This window comes from Nansenia antarctica (genome assembly GCF_963989245.1).
Source record: "Nansenia antarctica genome assembly, chromosome: 16".
In the NCBI taxonomy this organism is placed as follows: domain Eukaryota; kingdom Metazoa; phylum Chordata; class Actinopteri; order Argentiniformes; family Microstomatidae; genus Nansenia; species Nansenia antarctica.
This window is the reverse complement of record NC_137686.1, coordinates 28,433,138-28,453,924: the sequence shown is the minus strand read 5'-3', so window position 1 is coordinate 28,453,924 and position 20,787 is coordinate 28,433,138. Positions and strand designations below refer to the sequence as shown.

Sequence of the window (20,787 nt, the reverse complement as noted above, 5' to 3'; positions counted from 1 at the left end):
TTAAAGCATTTTCTAGTTACTCTATTCAGTTCAAACTAGTTATAAAACCAAGTAAAGAACAGTAGCTGAGTGTCCACGTACACACTAGTACACGCTAGTACACACTACAGAGGCATTCAACAAGAGGCTCATACAATACAGCCTAAAGGCTCTCACAGAGTCGGGGGTGTACTGTGAGCGGTTTCATAGCCGAGCCTACCACCGCGTACCAATTTCCTACATTTCCCACAATCCTTGCGCGCTGTTGTCATTCCCTGCCTACTTAGGGTACGAGTCGCTGCTTGCTAACCATCCTAACCCTAACCCTAGTTTAAGCTAGCTAACCATCCTAACCCTAACGTAAGCTAGCTAACCATCCTAACCCTAACGTAAGCTAGCTAACCATCCTACCTGGTAGCTTCACCCGGTTTGATTGTACACGGTACACTTTTCTGATAAATGAAAAATAACAAACCGGCTAACCTTGAGTTTAAACTGAAACAAAAGCCAGAGTTGCTAAAACGTCAAACAATAGTCCCAACTTAAACAGCAAGATAGTAATGTGTATACGTCGTCGTTTAAACTTAGATTTTGTCATGCCGAGTCATGTTTCTGTGTGACACCGTAGCCTTGCAGACGTCCACTTTTACGCCGTAGGCTACGCCGTCGATTTTACGCAGGAGCGTAAACTGGGCTTCAGTCCGCGCGGACCTCTGCAGAGTCCGGTCCGTGTATGCTACGTCTGACTCTGAGAGCCTTCAGGAGAATCTGAGGCGAGGCACCGTATGCGACCAACCCTTTCATACTGAGGGTGTTATTATGTTAACGCGACATATTCTTATATGTATTTGTATTAAGTATATATGTTACGGTACATGTGGGAAGACGGTACATGTGGGAAAACTAGGGTTAGGGTTAGATGCTAGGGTGCTATGGTTAGGGGTAGGGTTAGGTGCTAGGGTTAGGTGCTAGGGTGCTAGAGTTAGGGGTAGGGTTAAGGTTAGGGTTAGGGTTAGACATGCCAGCATGTACCAAGTCGACGTAGCACCTAACCCTAACCCTAGTTTTCCCACATGTACCGTATTCCCACATGTACCGTAACATATATACTTAATACAAATACATATACATTTATTTATGGGTATTTTTTCTCTCTCTCTCCTCAACAAAGTCTTGTATACAGTCACAATGCGCTCCCGTTAAATTCAGAATAGATTTCAAGATCCTTCTGCTTGTTTATAAAGCTCTCACTGGCACAGCACCAGAATATCTGAAAGACCTTCTGCTAGCTAGCATATCAGCCCAATAGAGCTCTCAGGTCTTCTGCTAGCATATCAGCCCAATAGAGCTCTCAGGTCTTCTGCTAGCATATCAGCCCAATAGAGCTCTCAGGTCTTCTGCTAGCATATCAGCCCAATAGAGCTCTCAGGTCTTCTGCTAGCATATCAGCCCAATAGAGCTCTCAGGTCTTCTGCTAGCATATCAGCCCAATAGAGCTCTCAGGTCTTCTTTTTAATATTGCCTTGACTAAATAATTACATTATGATTATATAACGATTGGAGCACTTTGAGCTGCAATGTTTGCAGGAAAAGCGATATACAAATAAAGGTTATTATTATTATTGAAATGCAGCTGCACATCCAGGACCATCTCTGATTTACACAACGGGACTTTATTATTATAACAACAAAAATAAATGACACAAATGATCTATAGATACAATCAAATACATGGGAATTAAGTATGAACAGAAACTCAATCTCCCTTACTGTAAGTAAGTATAGGTTCATGTCAGTAATACAAAATGGTCGCTGTCTTCTTTATTGGTATATATATAACTCAAGACGACATTGCTATGCTGTCTCCTCTTCTTCTTTCATCTGTCCGAGGACGTCTTTCCCCTGAAAAGAGACACGCAGACAACTGATAAGACACAGGTACTCAGCTTGAATCAGCAGTCATTCGTAAACATCTGCAAAAGTTCAAAGATAAACCCCCAGAAATCTATTCACTCTTGTTTCCCCTTCTATGAGAGTTCCTTCTATGAGAGTCCCTTCTATGAGAGTCCCTTCTATGAGAGTTCCTTCTATGAGAGTTCCTTCTATGAGAGTTCCTTCCAAAAGGTAAACAAAAATAAAAAATCCTGTAATTGCAGGAGCAACAGGAAAACGGTGAGTGAGCCTGCAAATAACTTAAATGGTAAACAGACTGCACTTATATAGCGCCTTTATCCAAATATATATATATATCTCATTCACACATTCACACCCCAATGGCTGCAAGCTGCCATGCAAGGCGCCGGCCCGCTCACAGGGAGCAATTTGGGGTTCAGTGTCTTGCCCCAAGGACACTTCGACATGTGTCCAGCCTGGGCTTGAACCGGCGATCGGCCGATCTTGCGATCATTAGACGGTGACTCTACCTCCTGCGCCACAGCCGCCTACCCCCTACAACTCTTGGTACTGTACTGCGTCTGCTAAACGAGTGGTTGAAAGTGCATCCTCTTCCTAGAGAAGCAGTGCCAGCTATATATTATAGACCCTAGGACAGAGAGAGAGAGAGACCCCAGGACAGGCAGAGAGAGAGAGAGAGAGACCCCAGGACAGGCAGAGAGAGAGAGAGAGAGGACAGGACAGGCAGAGAGAGAGAGGACAGACACCAGGACAGGCAGAGAGAGAGGACAGACCCCAGGACAGGCTCCTATCTTAATGGGCCACTGGGCCCAGAACAAAAAGGTGCAGCGACGCTCAACAAGTAAGCGATCAGCGGTCGCGTCACACTGAGACTAGAATCACCAGTGACATCATCTGACATGGGTAAAATAATCCTGCTTCCCCCCCCCCAAGCTCCCTCCTTTCTCTCCTAACCTTACAAACCTTTCACAGAACCTGCAACGACTATTATACAACAGTTAGTTCTGACCAAGTAATTTGATTGGACAAGAGGCATTCCATGAGTGCCGATATACAGTATAACAGCACTGGGACTTTCAACTATATGTATCACTCCGCCGCACAGGTGTTCTATTGTTTGTGTTCAGGTTACTAGGCAACAGTCCAGTTGAAGTTCAGTTGCGGAACAATTTTTTGTTTGGCAGAGCCAAAATAAACGATTAAATAAACAAACAAATCATAATCTGTTGTCGCTTATTACTGTTAACTAATAAATTGCACTGTTGTATAAAAGCAATATCACACTGGAGGTCGTGCTGTTATACTGAATATACCTGCGGCCTCGTACCTATGACCCAATCACAGCCGTGCTGATATTCAGTATAACAGCACTCCCTCTTGTGTGATATTGCTTAATTAATAATCAGCAGCAGGCTGACCATCTTTTTGTCTTCCTTCTCTCTCTTCCTCGCCTCGGCCTCCACGATCTCGTAGAAGTCGGCCTCGGTGCGTGAGATCAGCTCCTCGGCCGTGTCCTCCCCCTCCCCCTCCCGGCCGGCCTCCTCATCCTTGCTCTGCTCAGAGCGGCTGCGCTCCTTCAGACGCATCTCGCGGTGGCGCGCCTCCAGGATCTTCTCCCGCTTGGTCTCCCGCTCAAACATCTGAAACATCAAACATCTCAAACATCTCAAACATCTCAAAAATCTGAGACGGAACACAGAGGAGAGGGGTTGGGATACAGACAGTGTTGCCAGATGGGATTGTTTTCCAGCCTAACCACAGTCTAAAAACCACCCAGTGTGATCATAAGTAGCCCAATTGGGCGGGAATACAACAAATTAATTAGACCCCTATACTTGTTATATATGTTTCTTTTTATTATTACTACTCGATCTTCTCAGTTTGTAAAGCGTCTTGTAAAGTGTCTAGAAAAGCGCTATAAGTCGAATGTATTGTTATTATTATTATTATTATTATTATTATGACTTTGACTAGACTCACGGCGGTGGCCAGCGCCTTCTCGTTCCTCTGCAGGGAGCACAGCCCCGGGGAGATCTCCAGCAGGGTGCACGTCCCCGCCTGGGAGCCGCACGCCAGGAAGCGCCCGTTGTCCTGCACCCGTAGGCAGTTCAGGGGCTCGTCACACACCTGCCAACAACAACAACAACATCATCATCATCAACAACAACTACATCAACATCATCAACAACATCAACAACAACCACAACAACAACATCAACAACAACAACCACAACAACAACATCAACAACAACCACAACAACAACATCAACAACAACAACCACAACAACATCAACATCATCATCACCAACAACATCAACAACAACCACAACAACAACATCAACAACCACAACAACAACATCACCAACAACAACAACATGCTGACAGTCATCCACCGGGCGTAGGTACAGAACGCTAAGGTGCAGTAGGGCTCGCTTTGGCAAAAGCCTGATCCCCGCAGACATTGTTGCCTTAAATAACAGACCGCGCTGAGTGTGTGTACTTGTGTCTGTCATGTGTAGTACTGTCTGTTGTTGTCTGTGTTATACGGTGTTGTATGTATATATGTATACTGTACAGTGGTGTGAAAATGTATTTCCCCCTGGGGACAATAAATCTAATCTAACAACAACAACAACAGAGAGGTTTCACACATGGTTATTTAGATTTGGGGCGAGAGGCTTGGGGGAAGATGACACGTTTGTGTTAGCCGATGAAGGAGGGACATACTTTCAGACTGAGGGTGGGGTCGTTCTGTTTGAACAGGAAGTCCCACACGTCGAGCGTCCCGTCCATCTTGATGGTGTAGAACACAGAGGGCCGCACTGGACTCCAGCACCCGTCTGTCAGGTAGGCCATGTGGTACCTGCAAGCAGTCAAGCATAGCATAGGCTTGTTGAAGCTTAGGTCAATAAAGTATCCTATCTATGAGGTATCCTATCTACGAGGTATCCTATCTATGAGGTATCCTATCTACGAGGTATTCTATCTACGAGGTATTCTATCTACGAGGTATCCTATCTATGAGGTATTCTATCTACGAGGTATCCTATCTACGAGGTATTCTATCTACGAGGTATTGTATCTACGAGGTATTGTATCTACGAGGTATCCTATCTACGAGGTATCCTATCTATGAGGTATCCTATCTATGAGGTATCCTATCTATGAGGTATCCTATCTATGAGGTATCCTATCTACGAGGTATCCTATCTACGAGGTATTGTATCTACGAGGTATTGTATCTACGAGGTATTCTATCTATGAGGTATCCTATCTATGAGGTATTCTATCTATGAGGTATCCTATCTATGAGGTATCCTATCTATGAGGTATCCTATCTATGAGGTATCCTATCTACGAGGTATTCTATCTATGAGGTATTCTATCTACGAGGTATTCTATCTATGAGGTATTCTATCTACGAGGTATCTTATCTATGAGGTATCCTATCTACGAGGTATTCTATCTACGAGGTATTCTATCTACGAGGTATTTTAAGTTGTCGTTTTGTTTTTTTAGGGGCCTTTACTTCGTCCACATGATGGAGGACTCCTTGATGTCTTCGGACCAGATGCGAGCCGTCCAATCGCCGATGGTCAGGAAGTTCTTGGGGAAGAAGGGGTTCCTCTGCAGGGCGTAGATGGGGCCGTGGTGGCCGCTGTATGTGCAGACTATCTTCTCCGCCGGGGTCTTGGCCTTGCGGTTGCAGGAGACCACCAGCCCCTGCTCTGTCCCCACCATGAACTTGGTGGGCTGAAGAAAAAAAAAGTTGACTAGGTCTTTGAATAACTTTATTGACACCTCTCCTCTCTCCTGTTGGCTCCCCTATTATAAAAAGATATTCTGCCCATGATATGGTGGCCCACTTGCAGTACCCTCGCGGACCACCAGAGGGCCGCGGCCCATAGGTTGGGAATCGCTGCCTTAGATGGTTCGAGGTCCACTGACCCAACCATCTAAAGGTCTCACAAAGTCCTGTGGGAAAAACACTGTGGGAAACACTGTGGGTTCTTATCATACTAAAGGACAGTTAGTTTTTCATCATACTAATTCATACACATTCAAAAATAGACAAACAGAGATGTCCTCATGACAGTAGTGTCTATCACACACATTCATAGAAGCTGGCGTGCTGGTCTCAGGTGAGAGAGCCTCACCATGGTGGTCTCAAACTCCAGTGAGATGGCCCCCAAGGCGTTGTCCAGGTCCCCCTTCTTACTGGGGTCCAGCACCAGCCTCTCCGTGGGCTCGCTCATCTTACGGATGTCCCACCACAGCACCTGGACCACACACGGGCCTCATGTTAACACTAGACCAGCCGCGCCTTTTTTACCTACTATAAGAGCCGCCTCGAGCCCCCTCTTTACAATGGGGAAGCTGCTATTTACACACAACGACCACTAGTTGGCCGCTTGTAAATTATTAGCCTGCTTCCGACACAGAAAAACGGCAAAATAGCTTTATACTAACTTATCCTGATGTGATTTTGAACATGTCAGGATACTGGGTGGTAGAACGCACGTCTTAAAAAAAAAAAAAAAACGTTTTAAAACCCCACTTATACAGGATGGCGTTTTTTATCAGTTGTTTTCTCTTTTTTTTTTTACTTCTGATATCTGTATTGATTTGATCATTTCATCATTTGTTTCACTGCTTGTTTAGATTTTATGAATTATATTTCATTTGTTGTCTGTTTACTTGCTGTGTTATGCTGCATGCTACCACATGTACCGTGTAGCACTTGGTGACTGCTGTCTTGATAAGTGCTATACAAAGTAAAATAGTCTGCCTTCTCAAGCCAAGCCAGAACAACAGGCCAGAGTGGTACTGAACCCTTGGGGGGCCCGTGGGACACCAGTGAAGTCTGTGAGTAAAGAAAAGTCTTTGCACTCCATCAAATTTCAGGACCCTCCTTTCATGACTTGTCCTAGATATGTGCGTTCTACCACCCAGTATCCTTACATTTTCAAAATCACTTCAGGATAAGATAGTATGAAGCTATGAAGCTATTTTGCAGTTTTTCTGTGTAGGAGGCAGGCTAAAAAAAAAGAAGCACTCTCTAGGGTGACAGGTGACATGTGACAGGTGACAGGGGACAGGTGACAGGGGACAGGTGACAAGGGACAGGGGACAGGTGACAGGGGACAGGCGACAAGGGACAGGGGACAGGTGACAAGGGACAGGCGACAGGTGACAGAGGACAGGGGACAGGGGACAAGGGACAGGGGACAAGGGACAGGCGACAGGGGACAAGGGACAGGTGACAGGAGACAGGTGACAGGGAACATGCGACAGGGGACAGGGGACAAGGGACAGGGGACAGTGGACAGAGGACAGGGGACAAGGGACAGGCGACAAGGGACAGGGGACAGGGGACAAGGGACAGGCGACAAGGGACAGGGGACAGGGGACAAGGGACAGGCGACAAGGGACAGGGGACAGGGGACAGGTGACAGGCGACAAGGGACAGGTGACAAGGGACAAGGGACAGGTGACAAGGGACAGGCGACAAGGGACATGTGACAAGGGACAGGGGACAAGGGACAGGGGACAGGCGACAAGGGACATGTGACAAGGGACAGGGGACAAGGGACAGGGGACAAGGGACAGGGGACAGGTGACAGGGGGCAGGGGACAGGCGACAAGGGACAGGGGACAGAGGACTGGGGACAGGGGACAAGGGACAGGTGACAGGGGGCAAGGGACAGGGGACAAGGGACAGGCGACAGGGGACAGGTGACAAGGAACAGGGGACAGGCGACAGGTGACAAGGGACAGGTGACAGGGGACAAGGGACAGGGGACAAGGGACAGGGGACAGGGGACAAGGGACAGGGGGCAGGTGACAAGGGACAGGGGACAGGTGACAGGGGACAAGGGGCTGGGGACAGAGGACAGGTGACAGGGGACAAGGGACAGGGGACAGGTGACAGGGGACAAGGGACAGGGGACAGGGGACAGGGGACAGGGGACAAGGGACAGGGGACTGGGGACAGAGGACAGGGGACAGGGGACAGGGGACAGGGGACAGGGGACAAGGGACAGGGGACTGGGGACAGAGGACAGGGGACAGGGGACAGGGGACAGGGGACAGGGGACAGGGGACAAGGGACAGGGGACAAGGGACAGGGGACAGGCGACAGGGAACAGGTGACAGGGGACAGGTGACAGGCAACAGGGAACAGGTGACAGGGGACAGGTGACAGGCGACAGGGGACAGGTGACAGGGGACAAGGGACAGAGGACAGGTGACAGAGGACAGGTGACAGGGGACAGGTGACAGGGGACAAGGGACAGAGGACAGGTGACAGAGGACAGGTGACAGGGGACAGGTGACAGGGGACAAGGGACAGAGGACAGGGGACAGGTGACAGAGGACAGGGGACAGGGGACAGGGGACAGGGGACAAGGGACAGAGGACTGGGGACAGATGACAAGGGACAGGGGACAGGTGACAAGGGACAGGAGACAGGGGACAGGGGACAGGCGACAGAGCACAGGCGACAGGGGACAGGCGACAGGTGACAGGGGACAGGTGACAAGGGACAGGTGACAACACAGGGGACAGGGGACAGGTGACAACACAGGCGACAGAGGACAGGTTGTCTCACCTGGCCGTCGGTAGAGGCGGAGAAGGCGTCGGTGCCAGTCTTGGACTGCAGCCAGATGACTTTGTAGACGGGGTCTCTGTGGCTGTGCTCTATGGTGGACGTCTCCACGGGCTGGCTGCCTCTGCGAGTGTCCCAATAAGCTGCTCAGAGACAGTCAGTTAGTTAGTTACACAGTTACACGCGCACGCGCACACGCACACGCACACGCACGCGCACACGCACACAGCGTTTTTCCGGGGCTCAAAGACACTGACAATATGGGAAAAACAGAAAACACAGAAACAACAAGCAACAGATAACATGAGCACATAGAACACAGAGTTAACAACAGATAACATGACACATAGAACACAGAGTTAACAACAGATAACATGAGCACATAGAACACAGAGTTAACAACTGATAACATGACACATAGAACACAGAGTTAACAACAGACAACATGACACATAGAACACAGAGTTAACAACAGACAACATGACACATAGAACACAGAGTTAACAACAGATAACATGACACATAGAACACAGAGTTAACAACAGATAACATGAGCACATAGAACACAGAGTTAACAACAGATAACATGACACATAGAACACAGAGTTAACAACAGATAACATGAGCACATAGAACACAGAGTTAACAACAGATAACATGAGCACATAGAACACAGAGTTAACAACAGATAACATGAAACAGAACACAGAGTTAACAACAGATAACATGACACATAGAACACAGAGTTAACAACAGATAACATGAGCACATAGAACACAGAGTTAACGAACAGGTACAGGGAACAATTAACACAGCAATGTCCAGGGGTGGAGGGGGGTGGCAGGGTTAGGGGAGATGGGTAGGGGTAGGGGAGGTTGTATGCATGTCCAGGGGTGGAGGGGGGGGTGGCAGGGTTAGGGGAGATGGTTAGGGGGTAGGGGAGGTTGTATGCATGTCCAGGGGTGGAGGGGGGGGTGGCAGGGTTAGGGGAGATGGTTAGGGGTAGGGGAGGTTGTATGCATGTCCAGGGGTGGAGGGGGGGGTGGCAGGGTTAGGGGAGATGGTTAGGGGTAGGGGAGGTTGTATGCATGTCCAGGGGTGGAGGGGGGGGTGGCAGGGTTAGGGGAGATGGTTAGGGGTAGGGGAGGTTGTATGCATGTCCAGGGGGGGAGGGGGGGTGGCAGGGTTAGGGGAGATGGTTAGGGGTAGGGGAGGTTGTATGCATGTCCAGGGGGGGAGGGGGGGGTGGCAGGGTTAGGGGAGATGGTTAGGGGTAGGGGAGGTTGTATGCATGTCCAGGGGGGGAGGGGGGGGTGGCAGGGTTAGGGGAGATGGTTAGGGGTAGGGGAGGTTGTATGCATGTCCAGGGTGGCAGGGTTAGGGGAGATGGTTAATCAAATCAAATCAAATCAAATTTTATTTGTATAGCGCATTTCTTACAAGATGCAACTCAATGCGCTTCACACAATGAACATTTTCAGTCAATCAGTCAATCAATCAATCAATCAATACTGACAGAGCCGCGAGCAGGCAAAAGTAAAAACCTGTACACTATGTAGCCAGGAAAATTCCCTTGCAGCCCTCTACACATAGAGCGACTACTAGCCAGTTTGCCTACCAGCACCCAGTGGGTTAGGGGTAGGGGAGGTTGTATGCATGTCCAGGAGGGGAGGGGGGGTGGCAGGGTTAGGGGAGATGGTTAGGGGTAGGGGAGGTTGTATGCATGTCCAGGGGGGGAGGGGGGGTGGCAGGGTTAGGGGAGATGGATAGGGGTAGGGGAGGTTGTATGCATGTCCAGGGGGGGAGGGGGGGTGGCAGGGTTAGGGGAGATGGTTAGGGGTAGGGGAGGTTGTATGCGTGGGAGAACAGGTAGGTTTTGAGGTGGGATTTAAAAGTGGAGAGTTCCAGAGTCTCTGAGTGGCTGAGGGAGAGAGTTCCAGAGGCGGGGTGCAGCTCGTGAGAAGGCACGGTCTCCGAAGTAGTCCCTTTAGGACGACACAAGGAGCTGACACAAAGCACGACACATTGCCTGAGAATTTGCAAATGTGGCACCTGAGCCACAGAGGACCTTTATTTTATTTTTGTTTTTATTTCTTTTTTTTTTTTTTACATTGAGCAGACGCCTTTATCCAATCATCTGTCCTCCAGTCAGAGCAGGAGAAAGTCATCTATGCTCAGGCCTGGGGCCATTGGCAGTCGTCGTGCTATTTATATATATATATATATACAGTATATGTGTTACGGTACATGTGGGAATACGGTACATGTGGGAAAACTAGGGTTAGGGTTAGGTGCTAGGGTGCTAGGGTTAGGGGCTAGGGTGCTAGGGTTAGGGTTATGCACCAAGTCAACGTTTTATGCTGCCATGTCCCTGGAAATACCGACATAAACCGTATTCCCACATGTACCATAACATCTCTATATATATATAATGTATACAGAGCATCCTAACATCTTCCATCACTGTTAGGGCTTTCACACCGGCAAAGAACCGTGCCGGTTCGCGTTCGGAAACCTCTGAACGTTGGCGCTGTCTGGCGAACGATACACTGGTATGAACGCGGGCTCGTTCGCCAGACAGTGCCAACGTTCGGAGGTTTCCGAATGCGAACGCGAACCGGCACGGTTCTTTGCCGGTGTGAAAGCCCTATGTCTGGTACGACTCTGCGTCTGCCTGATCCAAGGCCAAGCTACAGAGTCGTACGGACAGCTGAGCGGATCACCGGCTGCCCCCTGCCTCCCATCACAGACCTCCATAGCTCCAGATCACTGAAGAGAGCACGCAAGGTTGTGGCTGACCCCTCACGTCACATCCAGCTCACAGCTTGTTTACATTACTCCCTTCTGGACAGCGCTACAGGGCCACCAGGACAAAAACATCACAACACTTGAACAGTTTCTTCCCCAAAGCCACTCAGCCCTCCTCCATAACTCCTGATCATTGCACCTTGCACTTTACATGTTCTTGCACTAAGTTGTAACAGTATATTTATTCACTGGTATTGGTACTGTATATATTGTGTGTCTTGAGTATTATTGTGTTGTGGTCTTGTTGTATGTACTGTAGCTTGTTCAGCATGGTAGAATACCAAGTCATGTATCCTGGTGCACTGCACATGGCCAATAAAGTTGAATTAAATATAAGCACTTGGGAGAAATATCTCTCTTTTTTTAAAGTATTTTTTTCTGAGTGGGTAAATCCCTTTTTTTTATTGTGTTAGAGACAGTAGAGATTTGACAGGAAGGATGGGTGAGAGAGAGAAGGGATGACAGGAAGGATGGGTGAGAGAGAGAGAGAGAAGGGGTGACAGGAAGGATGGGTGAGAGAGAGAGAGAGAGAGAGAAGGGATGACAGGAAGGATGGGTGAGAGAGAGAGAGAGAAGGGATGACAGGAAGGATGGGTGAGAGAGAGAGGAGGGATGACAGGAAGGATGGGTGAGCGAGAGGAGGGATGACAGGAAGGATGGGAGAGAGAGAGAGAGAAGGGATGACAGGAAGGATGGGTGAAAGAGAGAGAAGGGATGACATGCAGGATATGTCCGCGACCGGAATCGAACCAGGAACCCTGCGGTTACGTGGTCAACACTTAGTCCACTACGCCACCTAAGCGCCCCTTGGCAAAAATATCTAAGAAAGGCAGGAAGCAGAGGGAAGCAGGAAGCAGAGGGACCCACCGATCTGTCCGTTGTAGCTGCCCCCCACCAGGACGTGGCAGTCTTTGGGGTTGTACTCCAGGCAGACGAGAGGCGACGCAGGCTTCAGGGTCATCTCTGGGCTGTTGGGGTTCTCTGGGGAGGCCAGCGGGAACACAACCACACAGGTGACTCACCTGACATCACTGGATAACAACAGCCAATCAGACGCAATCGAAGAACACACGTTTGTCTGTCAACGTCACAAGATGTTAGAGAGTGAGTTTGAGGTTGTTAGAGGGGGGGGGGGGGGGGTACTTTTGATGATGAAACAAACTTAAGAGTAGTATCTATGCCTACCGGTGTCCCAGATGTAGGGGTCGTAGCTCATGTCTTTAGTAGTATCTATGCCTACCGATGTCCCAGATGTAGGAGTCGTAGCTCATGTCTTTAGCGGCTTTCTGGAAGTCGAGAGAGGAGTAGGCGACTGCCATCTTGTTGCCGCCGTCGGGGTGCCATGAGAGACCGGTGGCGGTGCGCTTGATTTCGTTAGGATCCCTGGAGGGAAACGTATGGAGGTAAGTTATAGTGTAGAGTCTAGACTGTTGAGACTGGGCCATGTGGGCGGGGCTTAACTGTGGGCAGGGTTTAACTGTGGGCGGGGCTTAGCTGTGGGTGGGGCTTATCTGTTGCATCATCCTGTTTCCTGACGACCTCACAGGATATCCTTTTAACGTCACCACACCCCACTGAAAACATGCTGCTTACCGCATGTTACACTGTGTGTAAGTGTACGTGTGTGTGTACGTGTGTGTGTGTGTGTGTGTGTATGTGTGTGTGTGTGTGTGTGTGCTTTCGGAATATTCAGTTACGTCTGCGTATGCTCGATTGGCAGGGAATCCTGGGTTGTGTAGTTGTTAGGGACAGCATAGCAGGCCGGAAGGCGATACACTCGTTCACTATTTCTTCTCGCTCTTGTCTTCCAATGTCGAGGACAGAGTGGATCAGCAGGAGTGTTGTAGTTAAACTGGGCTTCAAAAGCGCGAGCCGGAGAACACAATAACGGAGGACTATGTTGGATACAAGCGTTAAGGCCGATTTAAACTTCTGCGTAAAATCGACGCCGTAGCCTTGCGTTGTCCCGCGTGGGCCCGCCTTGCCTACGGAGAGAGTTGACGTGCACATCTCCAAAAATTTAAGAACGCGTCAGTTTCTACGCAACCGTAAGCTCTGTGATTGGTCCGCTTGGTAGCACATGATTCCGACAAGATTCCGACTCTCTCGTCGGCCAAAATGCGGAAGCCATGATAGAAATGTCATTTACTTTTTCTGTAATTACTTATTAATAAAGATTTGAAAAATTATGATAACCATCGTATTATCTTAGTTTAATGTCATTTCAATGCATCATAGAACTTTTATTTACAACAAGCATAACAACAAAAAGATCGCTATTATGCCGCTTTGAGCTTTGAGCTCCGTTGAGTTCCTAACCGGAAGAGACACAGCACAGGGGCATAGAAAACACACTGCCACCTAGCGATGTGACGGTGTAATTGCAGCACGGCCTACGCAGAAGTGTAAAGTGCGAGACCCCTTACGTAGATTACGTAAGCTACGCACGTAAATTCAACGCAGAACTTTAAATCGGCCTTTATGGCCTAGCTGTGGGTTAAACGCCCGCCCAACCACTACAAGCTACCAAAGTGGGCTGACATTAGTCTGACGGAGATTAAGACTTTTATTGGCCCGTGCATCAGTATGGGGCTTCTTATACTGTCAGTTCGGAGAGACTACTGGTAACAGAAGAAAGATCTCTTCAAGACCAATTTCCCAAAGCACATGTCCCGGGACAGATTTGTCTCTGGAGGTAATAACAATAATAATACTAATTAATTGTGATGATAGTATAATAAGAAATGACTATGTTTATGTCTCCTATTACTTTAGGTGTCTTTTATTATTATTATTATTATTATTATTATTATTATTATTATTATTATTATTATTATTATTATTATAGTAGGCTAAAGAGAACTATTTATATTTCTTCCAATGGTGTATGTGTTATATTGCTTTCATCCAAGGTAACTTACATGAATCTATATCTGGATGTTCAGGTATCTCCACCTCCAGGACAACCAGGCAGCTGACATGGATTATGTGAGGGGACTGCCCTCTGTCCTGGACTCTGTGCCTGAACTGCCACACTTTCTTTTTATTTCTTTTTATTGAAAATAGTGCTTAAATTATTTTTAATGAAGGTTTGGACTCCTTAATAAATAATAAACTCAAATCCCGATGAAAGCCACTGGTGTAAGCTTTTAAATACTTTTTGAATTTCGTTTCTATCTGCTACAGAGGCTGAGAAATATTTTTTTTAGTAGGCGTTGACACTTTTGTTGAATTTCCAGAAAACCGTCAGGTTTTAGGGGGTTATTCTAATTCTCGTTTTAGGCCTTAATGGGTTAGTCGGAATATGGTGTGCATGTAAACACAGTCATTGTGTGAGGTCTAATTGGGGACAGGCACCTGAAAACGTTGATGGTTTTGGCATAAGGCTGCTCCTCTGTCTCCTCCGCCTCCTCCTCCTCCTCTTCAAAGTACCCTTGGTAAATGTCAACAGCATTGTTCTGTTTGATGCAGTGCTCCATGATCTGTGTTAGATAGGGGGAGGGGAGGGGAGGGGAGGGGAGGGGAGGGGAGGGGAGGGGGGGAGGGGAGGGGAGGGGAGGGGAGGGGAGGGGAGGGGGGGAGGGGAGGGGAGGGGAGGGGAGGGGAGGGGAGGGGAGGGGAGGTGGGGGGGGTAGAGGTCTCTGAGACGGAGAAGTAACTGTAATTACACTCGCTGTCTCCCTTTATTCTTTCCTCTCACGCTCCCTCACTCTCCCTTTTTTCTCTCTGTCACACTTAATTGTCTCTATCTTGTCGACAATCAGGTTTTTTAGTCATTAGCGATTTGCTCTTTTCAAATGAGGTTTGCAAGAGACTTGAAGAGATCATCATGTACTCTATTCTCTAATTCACTCCAAGTAAAACTACCTTAAAAGAAAAACTAAGTAAAAAAAAAAACTAACAAGTGGCCTGGGGTGGTCCAGTGGTCTAGCACCATGGCCTGGGGTGGTCCAGTGGTCTAGCACCATGGCCTGGGGTGGTCCAGTGGTCTAGCACCATGGCCTGGGGTGGTCCAGTGGTCTAGCACCGCGGTCTACAGTGCACACATATGCCCATGTCAGCATGGGTTCTAATCCGGCCCCCATGCCCTGCTGACATGCCCTCTCTCTCTCCCTTCTTCTCCTTACTTTCCTGTCTGTCTTCACTGTATCTGTCCAATAAGATGAACAAATATGAGTGGGACTGCCCCACTCAGAAAAAATAACTTTAAAACCCCCCCAAACAAAGAAAGTTAACGGGGGTTAACGTCTGCTTAACTCTTTGACACTCACGCTGCCCAGCTGCATGATGGTGTTGACGTAAGTTTCGTCCTTCTCCACCTTCTTCCTGAAGCGGATGGTCTGCTCCACCTCGTGGGAGTTGACGTCTTTGGGCCAGCCGCCCTCCACGTGGTTTATCCCCCTGGTCTCTGACTCAAAGCGTTCTGTGTTCACCTAAACAGAAACATGTTCACCAAACATTCTGGAACACACACACCGTCCCCAACGGCTGTGAGCGTCGGGCCTAGTTACAGACAGAAGGGGGGGGGGGGGGGGGGGGGGGGGCAGTCTGTCTGGATAAAACAGCTTTTGGTATGAGAGCCAGTTAGCTGCCAGTTAGCTGCCTATTATCTCATCATGAGATTCAAGATTCAACTTCATCGTCTTTGAACAAGAGCACGAGTACTAACGGTGTGTTCTCACTAGGACATTTGCTTCACTTGGAGTCGGAGTTTAGGATAAAATTCGCTTCGCTCTGCGTCGTTTGGAGCTGTGAGAAACGCGCATTCGAAGTCGCTCCCGGAGCAAAGAACCGACGCATGCTCCGCTTGAAAAGGGTGGTTTCGCTCCGGTTAGAAACGACGCATCGAGGCTGTCCATAGGAAAACAACAGCGCATGTGTGTTGATCTGGATAAGAGCGGGACGAACGGGCAATTACTTATTTTTTTAACACGACAGGGGGGATGGTGGATTTTATCATATGGGGACAATTTGTGCTGATGACAGCGCAGAGGGTGGGAGACCAACTGTGTACCCTTTTGATTATTATTAAAGCATAAAGATAATTATTATACTCCTAAAACAACATGCATGTTATGGATGTTAGGTGTCAGATACTCCTGTCATTGCTCTTGACCAAGGCACCTCAGAATTGGGAGTCGGTCCCTGGGCTAGCATGGAACCACTGCTCTTTTTAATACCACGTTCACTGATAAAATGACATCAGGGATGGAAAGGGGGGATGGCAGTTTTAGAAGGGGGATCATCCCGGGTCAACTCGAGTGCTGGGCCTAACATAAACAAAGCGTTTAATTCTCCCAACAGATATTTAAGCAATGTCACAGGAGAGGGAGTGTGTTATACTGAATATCAGCACGGCTGTGATTGGGTCGTAGGTACGAGGCCGCAGGTATATTCAGTATAACAGCACGACCTCCAGTGTGATATTGCTTTTATACAACAGTTCTACAACGCCATTTATTAGTTAACAGTACTAAGCGACAACAGATTATGATTTGTTTGTTTATTTAATCATAAAAATAAACAAGAAATAGTTCCGCAACTGAACTTCAAATGGACTGTTGCCCAGTAACCTGAACACAAACATGTAGTCTAATTAACGGTCATTTAGTAGAACATCTGTGCGGCGGAGTGATACATATAGTTAAAAGGCCAATGCACACGGCGTGCGATTTAGTCGCACCGCCGAATTCGATTCCATTGTTTTGAATGAGACCCAATGAGACAATGCACACGGCGTGCGATTCGATATTGTCGCACGGCAACATTCGATTCTCCATTCACATTCATTCATTCATTGGTGTGAATTGAGAATCGAATGTTGTCGTGCGACAAAATCGCACTCCGTGTGCATTGGCCTTTATACTGTATATCAGCACTCATGGAATGCCTCTTGCCACTAACTGTTGTATATTATCTGATATCCATCATAGACAATGAAAACAAAGCCCATGGCCCATGGCTTTGTGGTGTAAGCCCATGTGTTGGCTTAAGACTTAACGCTAGTGAGTACATGAGAGCCTAATGAAGACCCATCTCTTCAGGTTACACCTTAACTGCTCCTCCTGAGACATCTACTACCCCCCTGCACTGCGTCTCCTGAGACATCTACTACCCCCCAGCACTGCTCCTCCTGAGACATCTACTACCCCCCAGCACTGCGTCTCCTGAGACATCTACTACCCCCAGCACTGTGTCTCCTGAGACATCTACTACCCCCCAGCACTGCGTCTCCTGAGACATCTACTACCCCCCAGCACTGTGTCTCCTGAGACATCTACTACCCCCCAGCACTGTGTCTCCTGAGACATCTACTACCCCCCAGCACTGTGTCTCCTTAGACATCTACTACCCCCCAGCACTGTGTCTCCTGAGACATCTACTACCCCCCAGCACTGTGTCTCCTGAGACATCTACTACCCCCCAGCACTGTGTCTCCTGAGACATCTACTACCCCCCAGCACTGTGTCTCCTGAGACACCTACTACCCCCCTGTACTGTTTCTCCTGAGACATCTACTACCCCCCAGCACTGTGTCTCCTGAGACATCTACTACCCCCCAGCACTGTTTCTCCTGAGACATCTACTACCCCCCAGCACTGTCCCTCCTGAGACATCTACTACCCCCCAGCACTGTGTCTCCTGAGACACCTACTTTTCCCCTTTACTATGCCTCCTAAGACTCTACTGCCCTCCATTTATGTAAACCAGCTCTTTTCCCTTCTTGTTTTTAGTTTTTCTTTCCTAGCACCAGGGGAGCCCCCCCTCCCAAATGTCGTTGTTTGGTACCTGTACTATATCAATGACAATAAAGACCATTAATTAATTCATTAATTCATTCATTGTACTGTCTCTCCAGAAAAAAAAGAAAAAAACAACTTTTTCACGACGACTGCCAGTGGCCCCGGGCCTGAGCTAGATTACTCTTCCTGCTAGAACTGGTGGATTGATGATTCACTTCCTTAGTCAAATGTATCGATTGTAAGTCGCTTCGGAATAAGGCGTCTGCTAAATGCCAAACATAATAATTAATAATTTTGCCATTTAGCAGACGCTTTTAATCCAAAGCGACTTACAATTATGAATTACAGGGATATTCCCCCTGGAGTAACTGAGGGCTAAGTGCCTTACTCAAGGGCAAACACTAGTAGTGGTGTGGCTTCAGGCGGGATTTGAACTCACAACCTTCCGATCACAAGTCCAACTCACTATCCACTAGACCACCAATATCCCTTAACATGTAAATGTGAATGTGAATGTAATTCAGTCAGTACACCTCCACCACCTCACCTCATGTTCGGACATCTCCTGTGAACACTGTATGGGGACATCACAAGGGTCTCTCGCAATGAAGTGGAGAGCCTGCGAGGGGTCCGGGATGATGTCCACGTGCAGCTCAGCAGGCCGGTCAGAGAAGTTACACTGTCTGCCGAACTCGCTGCGCTTCCTCGTGTACACATAGACGATCTCCATTTAGTTTTTCTGTTGGGAAAGAAGTGTGAATACATTTGATACAGGCTAGGCTCCACTTTTTTACCTGCCAACAGTTGAATTGCCATGAACTGTGGAGTTTCACCTGTAACATTATCCCTAATCATAATCATAATAAATAATAATTCATTGTATTTATTTATATGCCGCTTTTTCCAGGGCTCAAAGACGCTGACAATATGGGAAAAACAGAAGACACAGAAACAACAGGCAACAGATAACATGAGCACAGGGGGGGAGGGGGAGATCATAATAATAATAATATTATTAATAATAATAATAATAATAATAATAATGCATTCATTTTGTATAGTGCTTTTCTCATTACTCAAAGCCCATGGAGAGAATAAGAATAGATTAATTCAGACTATATGTGTCACAATTTGATGTAAACAGACACCTCTCGGAAATTACAGTACAAATAAAAAGTAAAACAAAAGAAGTTAGTAAAAACAACAATAATAATAATAATTATTATTATATAATCATAATTTAACTATTTAGTCATTTAGTTTTTAGTCTTGACTTGAACACTATGTGCTGAGGTTGCATCCCTATTGTAAACAACATTCCACAATTTGGGTGCATAAAAAGTCTGTCTGCCTGTCTATCTATCTATCTACTTGTCTGTCTGCCTGCCTGCCTGTCTGCCTGCCTATCTGCCTGCCTATCTGCCTGCCTGCCTGCCTGCCTATCTATCTACCTATCTGTCTGTCTGTCTGCCTGCCTGGCTATCTGCCTGCCTATCTATAATTTTAATTAATTACTTTTAATTAATTTTAATTTTGCCATTTAGCAGACGCTTTTAATCCAAAGCGATTTACAATTACGAATGACAGGGACATTCCCCCTGGAGTAACTGAAGCTAAGTGCCTTACTCAAGGGCACACTAGTAGTGGTGTGGTTTCAGGCGGGATTTGAACTCACAACCTTCCGATCACAAGTCCAACTCACTATCCACTAGACCACCACTACCCCACTAGACCACCACTACCCCTAGTCTATCTGCCTGCCTGCCTGCCTGCCTGTCTGCCTGTCTGTCTATCTGCCTGCCTGTCTATCTGCCTGCCTGTCTATCTATCTACCTGTCTATCTGCCTGCCTGTCTGCCTGTCTGTCTGCCTGTCTATCTACCTGTCTGTCTGTCTGCCTGCCTGTCTATCTATCTACCTACCTGTCTATCTGCCTGCCTGCCTGCCTGTCTGTCTGTCTGTCTGCTTGCCTGTCTATCTGTCTATCTGTCTATCTGTCTGTCTGCCTGCCTGTCTATCTACCTGTCTGTCTGTCTGCCTGTCTGTCTGCCTGTCTGCCTGTCTGTCTGTCTGTCTGTGTCTGTCTGTGTCTGTCTGTCTGTCTGTCTGTCTGTCTGTCTGTCTGTGTCTGTCTGTCTGTCTGTCTGTCTGTCTGTCTGTCTGTGTCTGTCTGTGTCTGTCTGCCTGTCTGTCTGTCTGTCTGTCTGTCTGTCTGTCTGTCTGTCTGTGTCTGTCTGTCTGTGTCTGTCTGTCTGTGTCTGTCTGTCTGTCTGTCTGTGTCTGTCTGTCTGCCTCATTTGAATGATAAACTGTCACATTAGAGATTCAGGGAGGAAGCTGCAGTGTTTGTTAGCAGGGTAGCTAATCACATGAGCCACAGATGTAACTTAGCTTAGCTGTACATTCAAACTACATTCAAACTACATTCAATACATTACTGTATCCTTACCTGTCCCCTTGGGGATGAATGGCAATTAAGTATAAATATAAATATAATATACCAAAGCGTTAAAACTCTCCTCGTATTCCTGCGATGTTTGGATCCCCCGACTGTCGACGCAAACATGAGAACTGCCAGTAGTTTACCGTCTCCTAGCAACGCTGCCCATGCCGCCCGGGTTGCCAGATGGGGCGTGTTCCCGCCCGGGTTGCCAGATGGGGCGTGTTCCCGCCCGGGTTGCCAGATGGGGCGTGTTCCCGCCGAATGGGCTACGTTAGATCACACTGGACCGGAGAA

General features: G+C 47.7%; 1 protein-coding gene across 1 annotated transcript; it reads right to left on the bottom strand.

Annotated features, from left to right (window-relative positions):
* Nucleotides 1-1,764: 1,764 nt before the first annotated feature.
* dnai2b (dynein, axonemal, intermediate chain 2b) lies at nucleotides 1,765-18,781 on the bottom strand (the record flags this gene model as incomplete). The annotated part of the gene is made up of 12 exons (XM_080546763.1): nucleotides 1,765-1,881; nucleotides 3,312-3,533; nucleotides 3,874-4,020; nucleotides 4,621-4,756; nucleotides 5,423-5,646; nucleotides 6,051-6,173; nucleotides 8,504-8,643; nucleotides 12,176-12,289; nucleotides 12,549-12,691; nucleotides 14,666-14,790; nucleotides 15,580-15,741; nucleotides 18,599-18,781. 12 exons carry the CDS (start codon nucleotides 18,779-18,781, stop codon nucleotides 1,834-1,836), a joined length of 1,767 nt encoding a protein of 588 aa, XP_080402889.1. The 3' UTR covers nucleotides 1,765-1,833.
* Nucleotides 18,782-20,787: the final 2,006 nt, after the last annotated feature.